Source organism: Hypanus sabinus, chromosome 13, assembly GCF_030144855.1.
Source record: "Hypanus sabinus isolate sHypSab1 chromosome 13, sHypSab1.hap1, whole genome shotgun sequence".
NCBI classification, from domain to species: Eukaryota; Metazoa; Chordata; class Chondrichthyes; order Myliobatiformes; family Dasyatidae; genus Hypanus; species Hypanus sabinus.
Window position 1 is genome coordinate 109,495,408 of NC_082718.1, and position 12,574 is coordinate 109,507,981.

At 40.4% G+C, this 12,574-nt stretch overlaps 1 protein-coding gene across 1 annotated transcript in view; it reads left to right on the top strand.

Annotated features, from left to right (window-relative positions):
• The first annotated feature begins 10,862 nt into the window (after nt 1-10,862).
• Nucleotides 10,863-12,574, top strand: part of lztr1 (leucine zipper like post translational regulator 1) — a 72,724-nt gene continuing 71,012 nt past the window's right edge. The window contains exon 1 of the mRNA XM_059988438.1: nt 10,863-11,147. Coding sequence (XP_059844421.1) covers nt 10,999-11,147 — 149 coding nt within the window. The 5' untranslated portion in view covers nt 10,863-10,998. The remainder of the gene's footprint in view (nt 11,148-12,574) is intronic.

A 12,574-nucleotide genomic window follows, 5' to 3' on the forward strand; every position in this document is an offset into this window, starting at 1 on the left:
GGACTGCTGACATACATAGTGGATGTTGGAGATGTCTTGTGGACCAGATACTGGATGCTCAACCGAAGAACACACCTGAGTCAACTGCAGCCAACAAGATGGGCACAGTACAATCACAGTACTGCTGCTACAAAACAAATTTCAAAAATATGTCAGTGATAATAAACCTCATTTTAATTCAAATTAACAACCAAGCATCATTGGCTCTGTGGAATAAAGAATACCACAGATAGTCAATTCTGAGTGAAGGAACTTCTTGTCTCATCAACCCAAAATGGCTAACCACTTATCTTGAAACAATGACCATGATTTTTATACCTTCTACACATGGCATTGCAAATCTTCTTAAGAATTTTTAATTTTCTAATGTGGGTATCTCTCTTTCTTCAAATCTACAGCTAAGTTAGACCCATTGCACTTGTTCTCCCCTTATAGAATAAACCTTTCATATCAGTAATCAATTTAGAGAACAATTGTTTAACCTTCTCTAAATAAATGTATCTTCCTTATTCAAGTCCAAACTCAGAATCATTACACCTAGTTTGCTCTCATCAAAATTCCATACAATGACAATTAGGCTGGAGCTCAGAATCCTTATGTTTACTACTTAATTCCACAGGGACTTTATTTTATGAATATGAAAACCACAAGGAGCTACCCTTATTGCAAGATGGGTAAGTTGGGTATCTGTGTAATAGCTCAGGATCAGAGGCAGCAGATGGGAGTTAGATTTGTTCCCTTAACTGCAAAGATAGATGAGCTGAAATACATTGCAATCAAGTATATATACTCCTTCGAAGACATAAAGATTATTAAACTATTGTGTGATGAACACCTTAAAATGTTTTCCATAATAAAGGAATGCACAAGTTCTCTTTTTAGAGGCATCGTAACAAGAGACATTCACCTGCATATTCACAAGATACTTGTTATCTTTGGTAACCTATTGACCTGTCCAGCACCATTATTAAGAAATTCATATTCATGTTTGACACACCTTCCACATTCCAGAAAAGGTTTACAATGATGGTATGTAGAGTACAAACTGTACTCTTACTGGGGAGACACAGAAGCCAAAGACAGCAATGAAGGGCAGAAGAAAGAGTGAGCATTTAATTTCTTCACATATTTTCTCAATACAGAGAAAAAGCTTACTGAAAGGTAGAACCTAACATTTATATTACATGCTTTACATCTTCCTGACTATCTAAATTTCTTCAGTGCCAATGAAGTACTTTGAAGCTGTATTTACTGAAGTACTTTGCAACTATTATATAGCCAAAAACAGCACAGTAAGCTCCTGAAAACAAGAACGTGATTTTTTTTTTGTTTTAATTATGTCTGAATGGGGGATAAATACTGTTAAGAACAACACAGGAACAATAAAAAAGAACTCTGAAATTTCCATACCACTTCTCAATATTAGGAGTTATAACAGCGAGACCAGATCATTTCATCTATTTTAACATTGATTACTCCAATTGCACAAAAAAATCCTGTAATTTTGTAGAGACCACTAGCAAAAGTTTCTCTAAATCAAACTGAAGCCAGCATTTTTTTTTTTTTTTGAGGACAACGGTACTGAGACAGAATCAGATTTTAACAAATAAACTCTGCTTGGGTTTTTAGCATGTTAAACAGCCTCTTGTGTGGCAAAGGCCTTCTGAAATCCAAGAACACAATATTCACTGATTCTACTTTGTCTGTCTTCCTTGTTATTTTTTGAAATAATTCCATCAGATTTGTCAGGAAAAATTTTCCCTTAAGGAAACCATGCTGAACATGGCGTATTTTATCATGTGCCTCCAAGTACCCCAAAACCACATCCTTAGCAATTGACTCCAACATCTTCCCAACCACTGAGATCAAACTAACTGGCCTATAATTTCCTTTCATATTATGATCATTGAATCCAAAAGGTTCCTTTACCTTAAGCTCTGTAATCAATTCTGGTTCACTGCATAACACCCAATCCAAAATAGCTGACCCTCTAGCATGAGCTGCTCTAGTAGGTATTCTAGAAATTCCCCCTCTTTCGATCCAGAACCAACCTGATTTTCCTAATCCACCTGAATATTGAAATCCCCCTTAACTCATAACATTGCCCTTCTGACATACATTTTCTATCTCTCATTGTAATTTGTAGACTTTACTACTGTTAAGGGGTCTAAATATAACTCCCAAAAGGGTCTTTTTACCCTTTCAGTTTCTTAACTCTACCCATAATGATTCAACACCTTCTGTCACCTCCTTCTAATTATTTGATTTTTTTTTAACCAACAGAGCCATGCCACCCCCTCTGTATTCCATATATAGTGCACATTCAATACAGCACCTTCAATCCTGTATTCACCATTTCAATTTTGACCACCTTTTACACTGCAACTCATCCTGTTGACTGCAATGTTTCCCTGTCATCAGCCTCTCCTTGCTAAGTGTCTCACTACACACTGCCTGTTTGTAAACCAACTACCTATCTTCAGCACTATCACTCAGGCTCCTATCCAGAATGATGAGCCTTTTCATTTTACTGTTGGGTTCTCAGCAATACTATTGCACCAAGCAAACTCCCTCAAGCAACAATTTATAATGACTAGATAATTACTCTCAGTGATACTTATTAAAGGGTAAATACTCCAGATCTAACTCTTCCTTTTCTTTGAAATAGAGCCAAGGGATTTAGCCCTCACTAATGGACTGTGGTATCAGTTTAGATCCATGTGCACCCTCTCTGGAGTGGAATTTAACCTCTTAAATCAAGCAAAGAATGCTACTCACTAATCTATAGCCAGCACAAGAGTCAACCTGCATAGACCAGTTCCGAGACTTAGCTTTTACTCCTTTGACTTCTAAAAAGGCTTTTAATATGGTTAAAGAAATGACTTGAGCAGCTGGAGGGACAATTTACTCACAACAGTGAGATAAGAAAGTGCTGAGACATTCAGGGGTTATTTCGGTTTGCATTTCTTCATCCAATGAGCACTAAAGGTCTGGAATTCTCACCTCCTCCCCACAAGGAACTACTGGGGCTAGGTCCAATTATCAATTTCTAAATTATGGTCTAGGGTAAAGGAACTAAGACTGACAGATGGTGACATTAAAGGTTGGCTCTAATGTGACTAAACTGTGGGAGAAGCTTGGAGGCTTAGCAGGCTTTACTTATTCCAATGGGAGATCAAACAAGTAATGAGTTAAGGCACCATAGGATTTACATAGATTGTCTCATTCCATTCTTTTCATTTTTCTCGTGATTCTGCAAAAACAGTACTATCATGTTAAAATATTGGTCTGTGATCACAAAAGGCTAACAAGCTGAGTCAGACTTTCTTCATTTAGCCAGACCAAGAAAAGTTAGAATATTTTACAGCTAAGTCACAAATCTAGGTTCCAAAGGTGAATAGACAGTTTCCACAGCCCAAAACTCTTCCAATGTTGCATTTTTCCTTTTTGTTAAAATATACTGATTCAAGATAAGTACCTCAATTGTTTGAAAAGCAATTTGTTTCAGAGAAAAGATTTTTTAACTAGTTTTGCAACATTCATTCAATAGCTGAGACAAAATATGTTGAAAGAAAGCACTTAAAACATCTACTATACAATTCAACTTTAAAATCTGCTTTGGCCTCAAGGCTATTTTACGGTTTTGTAATGTTGAGGCTATGTTTAAAGAATGTATAACGTGACACATAAACATTTCTGTTTCATAACCTTCAGCTCAAATTAGATCAGTTATCAATTATTTTAATATAAGCAATAAAATAATAAATGAAATCCATTATACCTAAAGAAAAACTAGACTTCCTGCATGTGAATTCCATGCTATGCCCTCACACATTAACAGCCAAAAGGATAAATGCTGTCCTGGGAAATGTTTATTTAATGTATGTTTGTAGTACAGAGGAATATTTTATTTGAAAGAAGTGATTGGGAAGAAGTTTTGCCTGTTTGTATTCTAAGAGAAGGGAAGATCTTAAGAACAAACATTGTTTATCAAAAAAATTTTGGAGAGGCTTTGTCCAGTAGAGAAATAACTAATGAGAAAATGCTTGAGTTACAGTAAATCTACAGAGGACGGTTGGTGCAATACTGCATAACAGTGAAAATGTACATATATTATACAAAGGAAGTGAAGGAGTGAAATTGCAATTCCTTTTTGATAGATATAAGCCCAAGTTCATTATTGCCCAGATTGATTAATTGCTCTAACCTCTACACCTGTGCCATCTTGTGGTTAGTATCTGATTACACACAATAATTGGCCTCTTTCTCAGTGTTTTCTGCTTATGATACCTAAGCAAAGAGTTGATACTCTCTCATTTGACCACACTTCCATCTAAAGATACCCATCTTAACATCCATTATAAGCTATGCTAAGCATTGTAAGCTATGCTTTGTAAGATGCTACATTTAATTTTTCTTCTTTTATCAATATCTTCAATGTCAGTTGATAACATCCCTGTCCAAGTCCAAAGCAATAATGAATGGTTTGCCATAATCTGTTTTGTGTTGGGGGGTGTCTAAACAGGTCAAGCCTGGTGCAAAGCTGTCTCTTTATCAGTGCAGTGGCTGGAACCATTTTGATGGTGGCATGAGATGCTGAGTACTGTTTGCTTCCATAAAAGCCTTTAACTTTTCAGACAGGAGTTGTGGGTGATTGTCACTTACAAGCTGTTGAGAAAGTCCAAAACAGCTGAAGATGGAATGTAGCTCCTCAATACATTTTTCAGATGTAGTGCTCTTCATGATGGCAACCTCAAGCCATTTGCTGTATGCGCCCACTATGAACAAGAACATTTGGCCTTCTACAGGTCTTGAAAAATTATGTGAATTCTTTGCATGGTTCTTCAGGCCATTCCCATGGTACAAAGGACAAATAGTTCTCACTCCCTGACAATGTGGCATGTTTTGGTTTTCTCTTCCATCATTACATTGTCCTAATCACCAGAAGTAGCTGCAATGCAAGTTCTTTCATACGCATTATGCCACAGAGTCCTGCATGTAGCTTGTCAAGCACTTGCCTTCTTAGTTGTGGAGGAATGACATACAGTAGCTCCATAGCAAGCACCCTGCCTGAACTGCGAGCTCCTTCCATTGAGTCCGGTAAAGTTTCAATTCTATGGTGGCTCTCTTTTATATTTGTGTTACCATGTTCAGCATTTTAGATTGAACAGGGTCAGTATGTGTGTGTTTCAGGTCTTGAGCCACAGCTATCAGAGCTGTAGGTACTTCCTTGAAGAAAAAGATCTCTTACAGGGATGGCTCTGGAGCTGTAACAGTTAAAGGAAGTCTAGATAGTCCATCAGCATTCAAACGGTGCTCAGACCTCCTGTGCTTTATATCACACTGAGATAGTAACAGAGCCAAATGTTGCATTTGACTAGCAGCCAGGGAAGAAATGCCCACCTGTGGACCAAAAGTTGACTTCAAGAAGTGTAAATCATCAACCAAAGAGGAACCAGTGGAATTTCTTAATTCCAAAGACAACTGCGAGTGCTTCCCACTCCATCGGGGCACAGTAGCTTTCTGCCTTGCTTAAGCTGCTTGATTTGAAAGTAATTGCATGGTCTTCACCTGTACAACAGGATGGTCCACATAACACAGAAATACAGTTGCGTCAGCATGAATTAATCAGTCTGATGACCTGGTGGAAGAAGTTGTCCCAGAGCCTGTTGGTCCTGGCTTTTATGCTGCGGTACCATTTCCCAAATGGTAGCAGCTGAAACAGTTTGTGGTTCGGGTGACTCAACTCCCCAATGACCCTTTGGGCCCTTTTTACACACTTGTCTTTCCGATTCAGATTCAGATTAATGTCATTTAGAAACCACAAATGCAATGCAGTTAAAAAAATGACACAACGTTCCTCCAGAATGATATCACAAAAGCACATGACAAAACAGACTACACCAGAAAATCCACATAATGTTTGGCAATCCCCAATCCAGAGTCCGGAGAGGCTGCTGCATATTAATATCGCGCTACCATCTTAGCGCGTTTCCCGGAAAGGAGCTCCATTCCCACCAGTCAGAACAAGACCAAAAACTAAAGCTACATGACCTACACAAAACCACATTGTTACAACAGTGCAAACAATAGCATAATTGATTAAAAAAAAACAGACCATGGGCACGGTAAAAATAGTTCACAGATGTTAAAAGACTATAAGTTCAAAAGAAACCACCACACAGTTTCCACAAGTCCTCAGGGCCCTGATACACTCGTCATCTCATGCTGATGACGGCAGAAGGGAATACCCCCGCTATGGGCTTCCACGGCGCTGCCCAACTCAGCCTCGCAGACACAGCACACAATGAAAGCTCTGTCGAACCCAGCCTTGCAGACACAGTGAAAGCGATCTGACTGCAGCAGACTCCGAGTCCGTTGAACCTCCATGCCTCCGACCATCCCCTCAGGCACAGCTTCTCCAAGCACCATCCTCTGCCAAGCGTATTAAGATGCCCCCGCCAACGGCCATCGGCAACGCAACCCCGAGGACTGGGGGCCTGTTCTTCCCAGCAGAGACCCGGACCTCACAGCAGCAACAAAGAAGATCTTCCTGGAGATTTCCAGATGTTCCTCCATGCTCCCACATCCGCTTTTCATCCAATTATGATTGCCCACGGCACCCCGCTTCACAAATAACAGATAATCAGCTCCAGAGTGACCGCTGCAAGCTGCGTCACGCCGCCATCTTGGATAAGAAGAAATGTCCTTAATAGTGGGAAGTTCACATGTCCAGATGCGCTGGGCTGTCCACACCACTCTCTGCAGAGTCCTGTGATTGAGGGAAGAACAGATCACATATCAAGACAGTGATGCAGCCAGACAGGGTGCCCCTGTAGCAAGTTCTTAGGATTTGGGGGCCCATACCAAACGCCACCTTTGGTTTGAAGGCATATAGAACAGGTTTTGCCTTCAGGCATTTAGGTATGGTGTTGGGCATAACAGCCAACTTAACAGTGATTCCTATTACCCAGTTCTTTGTTGAATACTTTTCTTCAATGTTTTCATTAATACCTCACCAATCAAGTGAACTTCTTGCCAGTTGAGTTTGAGCTGTTCCAACCACAAGCAGCCCAGAAGTGCTGGATAACTGCCTTTAACAATGTACAACATAAGCTTATTTCTCTGTTTGCTAATCTGTACTGTAACATGTATTACTCCCCCTCACTGGCAAAACCTCACCAGAGTAAGCCTTTAAAGTCAACCTTACCCATTCTGGGGTGAGATTTTAATTTCTCTTTATTAAATACAATTTCTCCTTGTAAACTGTCTCTGGCACCAGTGATACGACAGCAGCCATGTCCACCTGCTTCCTCACTGTGACTCTCTCCAACCATGAGGGCCATCCAATAGCTGTCTTTGTATCCTAAAACAGATCAAACATGCAAGGCTTCTTCAACCACGGAGTGAGAATCACTCAGTCCATCCTCAGTATGCTCCATCTTTGTTCATGTTTTTCTTTTTCCAAAAAGTTATTTTTCTTTATTACAGTGTTTTTGCTTGACAGTGTCATTTAACTTTTACAGCTTCAGCAAACTAAATCCTTATACCAACATTCTTTTGCTGAATGTCCAGTTTTGCACAACAGTAACAGCTATTGCCATTAAGTACTGTAACTTATTCTCAAAGTCAGTAGAAGTTTTATGAACGTGGGAAAATGTGCTTAATAGCTGAGCTTCTTTAGCTATCTTTTCCATAGATGTACTAATCTCAATTACCTTATAAAATTTCAGATTATTTTCTGTAACAGGTGTTTCTGAATTGCCTCACTACACAGACTATTCAAGTCTATTGCAAAATGTCATTCAGCGCTGCCCAAAATCAAAGTGATCAGACAATTGCTTCAGCACCGCCACAAATTGTGAAATAGATTTGCCTTCCTCATGATTCCTTTTATGCAACATAAACCTCTCAGCAATAATCAAAAATATAGGTAAATAGTGGTCCTTTAAGACTTTGACTGTGTCCTCATAAGACTTATTGCCAAGCTTAGCAATTTGCACTGGACTGTGTAGTAAATTAAATGTTTTTGCACCCATCAGTCAGAAAAGTTGGACCATGAATATTATCTGAAATTCGATTTGCCAATTCAAAATATTCAAATACAAACTCCATTGCTTTGTTCATTCTGCCCATACTTCCAAACATTGTTGCCATTTTCAAACACAATCATGTTTCAGAAAAGTTAACTTGTCTTATCTGTCTGTGTGTGTGTCTCTCTATTTAACCATCCAGTTCTCTCCCCTTGGATTCTTCATTCACCACACTTCCTGCGGCCATCTTATTTTCATTCGCTCTCATTCCACAACCATCAATGCTGCACATTGACTTTTCTTGCTGAAGAAAACAAAACAATAAAGATCACGTGAGGACTTGACACCTCACTACCAATTGATATGTTTGAGGTACTGGAAAGCCAGGTGGTCATGAATAACAAACATGAAAGCTGGAGAGGTGAGGAAATATGTGCTGCTGTTTATTTTACTCGTAAGTCATCCACCCTTCACATGATGTTCAGTACAAACACACAGGGAAGTATGACAGCAACCCATAAAGGTCAAAATATACAAGAATACATAACAAAAACTTAAAGGAGATCTGAGGGGCAGATTTCCCTCCCATACAAAGGGTACTGAATATCTGGAATGGGCTGTCAATTAATTGACAGAGGCAAATACAATTGCTGTGTTCAAAAGGCAATTGTATGAGTACTTGGCCAGGAAAGGCAAAGGGGATATAGGCCTAAATCACACAAACAGAATTATGTTCAAGTTCAGTTTTAATTATCATTCAACTATACAATTATTTTTGCCAAACAAGTGTTCCTCCATAGGTATGTGTTAGCACAGATAGTATGAACAAGGTGGGCAAATGTGATACATTTTAATGATTAGCCATAATAGACAATTGACAGTAGGTGCAGGAGTCGGCCATTCGGCCCTTCTAGCCAGCACTGCCATTCACTGTGATCATGGCTGATCATACACAAACCCTGTTCCTGCCCTCTCTCCATATCCCTTGACCCCGCTATCTATAAGAGCTCTATCTAACTCTCTCTTGAATGCATCCAGAGACTTGGTCTCCACTGCCTTCTGGGGCAGAGCATTCCACATATCCACCACTCTCTGGGTGAAAAAGTTTTTCCGCATCTCTGTTCTAAATGGCCTACCCCTTATTCTTAAACTGTGGCCTCTAGTACTGGGCTCACCCATCAGCAGGAACATGCTTCCTGCCTCCAGTGTGTCCAATCCCTTAATAATCTTATATGTTTCAATCAGATCCTTCTAAATTCCAGTGTATACAAGCCCAGTCACTCCAATCTGTCAACATATGACAGTCCTGCCATTCCGGGAATTAACCTTGTGAACCTATGCTGCACTCCCTCAATAGCAAGAATGTCCTTCCTCAAATTTGGAGACCAAAACTACACACAATACTCCAGGTGGGGTCTCAGCAGGGCCCTGTAAAGCTGCAGAAGGACCTCCTTACTCCTATGCTCAATTCCTCTTGTTATAAAAGCCAGCATGCCATTAGCTTTCTTCACTGCCTGCTGTACCTGCATGCTTGCTTTCATTGACTAATGTACAAGAACACCTGGATCTCATTGTACTCCCCTTTCCTAACTTGACTCCACTTAGATAGTAATCTGCCTTCCTGTTCTTGCCACCAAAGTGGATAACCTCACATTTATCCACATTAAACTGCATCTGCCATACATTTGCCCACTCTCCCAACCTGTCCAAGTCACCCCGCATTCTCATTAACATCCTCCTGACATTCCACACTGCCACCCAGCTTTGTGTCATCAGCAAATTTGCTAATGTTACTTTTAATCCCTTCATCTAAATCATTAATGTATATTGTAAATAGCTGCGGTCCCAGCACTGAACCTTGCGGTACCCCACTGGTCACAGCCTGCCATTCTGAAAGGGACCCATTAATCACTACTCTTTGTTTCCTGTCAGCCAGCCAATTTTCAATCCATGTCAGTACTCTGCCCCCAATACCATGTGCCCTAATTTTGCCCACTAATCTCCTATGTGGGACTTTATCAAAACCTTTCTAGAAGTCCAGGTACACTACATCCACTGGCTCTCCCTTGTCAATTTTCATAATCTTACTGAACGTGGCTGAGTAAGTACGGGGGGGGGGGTGAATGGCCCAATCCTGCTTCTATTAAATGTTTTACCTCCTTTAGAAGCTAAAATCCTTTAACTCATCAAGTTATTGCTCACCCTTTAACAGTCTGGACAAACTACCTTACATTTTTCCACTGTTTCTGTACCAAGAGTGATCTACTTGCAAGTGCATGGAAACAAAATACAACTTAATTTGAATACACAATCTTGAATACCAAATATAACTGCTTCAATGTATTTGTTCTGGTAACAAATCCTGTTCACCCCAGGTTATAGGGATGCTGAGGAACAATTTAACCAATATCACTTCGAAATTAGGAAAAAGGCAAGGGCTTAGGCGTGATAAGATTGCCAATTGAACATGATACTGCATATTTAAACACCTAGTTTTTTGACAAGACATCCACGATGTTGCTTCATTAACCTTTTAACAGCTGGATCCCTTCAGGTGAGTATGTTCTTTCGTGATCTCCATCAAAGTTTCTCCCTCTCTCGTCCCGGCTCGTCCCCAGCAGAAACACTGCAAAGGTGACCTGTTTCTAGTATTTTCTCATCGTTGCACGTGATATTTGGCGGGAGAATACGCCGTCACCGCTATTTTGCAATGTGTTATGGGAGTTGTAGTCACAAGTCCCTCAGTACCCGGTGGTAACCTGCTGCGCAGAGCATGTTGGATGTTGTAGTCCACTTTGCTGGAACTCTCCATTTTCATCGTTTGGTCTCCATTTCCCGGCGTACCCTGGGACCCTGCCTGCCCTGACGGCTGCCGGTGGTGTGTTGTTGGTGAGGGTTCTGGTGTTTCCTTGAAAGGAAGTCGGAAGTGGCGGGCACAGAGCTTGTTATCGATACCTCTGGGGCCATGGAGGGGAAGTCGAAGGTGGCCCCCAGTGTGGATTTCGACCACAGCTGCTCGGACAGTGTCGAATATTTGACCCTGAACTTCGGGCCTTTTGAGACTGTGCATCGCTGGAGGAGGCTGCCGCCCTGCGATGAGTTCGTTGGAGCCAGGTAACGAGAGGCGGCGGCACTGGCAATAGTCGGCTTAATTCATTCAATCAGTGGTTTATTCCATGTTCCTCACCTAATTCTGTCCCTTCCGTACACCCGAACCCGACTGTCAGTGCCTGCACATCCACTGAAATCCAGCAATAACTCCACAGAAACCTCTCGAAAAGGACATGTAAACCTATCTTTAAACTTGCAATACTGCTCGTTACCAAGGAACAACCTATGTGGACATCAAACAGACCGAGGAATGCGTATATCCTTGAAACATAGGCCATTCAGCCCATCGAGTTAAGGAAGCCCCATTTCTATTATTTTTTCCCTCTAACCTAATCCTCCAACATTTCCATCAGCTCTCCCCAGATTCTACAGTTTACCTATACACAATGGACAATTTACAATGGCTAATTAGCCTACATTTTATGTACTTGCGAACTTCATACAGATAGCATTGGAGGTCAAGATCAACTGCGCTGTCCATAGGATACAGTGAGATGTGACTTATACTAATTGAATCAGGAACATAATGTAAAGCGCAAAGATAGTTAAGAATTTTGACATACTGCAGTCAATTACTTGATTAGCTTTTTGCTGCAACATTAGGGTACAGTGCCAGATCTGGTACTAGAAAATTAAAAGCTGCTGCAAATGATAAGAATTTTTAAGGAGTAAACATATGTGAAACAGTAACGATCATATTAAACACAGTAGGTATGGTGCAGATAGGAAGCAAAATACTTCTCTGCAGAAGAGGCCATTTTAGTGAGTTGACAAGTGTCCAGGAGAGCTTGTATTTTAAAAATTAGCATGTATTGTAAAATAGTAGGGAATTACTTAGAAGTAGAGTTTTAATAAATTTGGATAGTTTTCACTGAAGCATTGTAAGCTGAGGAATGACCTGATAGAAGTACATAAAGTTATGAGAGGTACATATAGCATTAATAGTGTTTTTTTTCTATGGTGGAAGTGTCAATTACTGGAGGGTGTTAAGGAGATAGAGGAAAGTTTAAAGGAGATTTAGGAGGGAAGATTTATTATTTTTACAGAGAATAGCAGGTGCCTGAAATATGCCACCAGGGAAAGTGATGGATTTAGGAATTATAACAACATTTAAGAGGTAAGACCATAAAACATAGGAGCAAAATTAGGTCATTTGGCACAATGAGTCTGCTCCGGTATTCAATAATGGCTGATCCTTTCTTCTCCTCAACCCTATTCCCAGCCTTCTTCCTGAATCCTTTGATGCCATGTCTAATCAAGAACCTATCAATCTCTGCCTTAAATACACCCAATGACCTGGCCTTCACAGCTGCCTGCCGTAACAAATTCTACAATTTCACTACCCTCTGACTAAAGAAATTTCTCTGCATCTCTGTTTTAAATGGACATCCCTCTAAACTGAGGCTGTGCCCCTTTGTCCGAGACTCCCC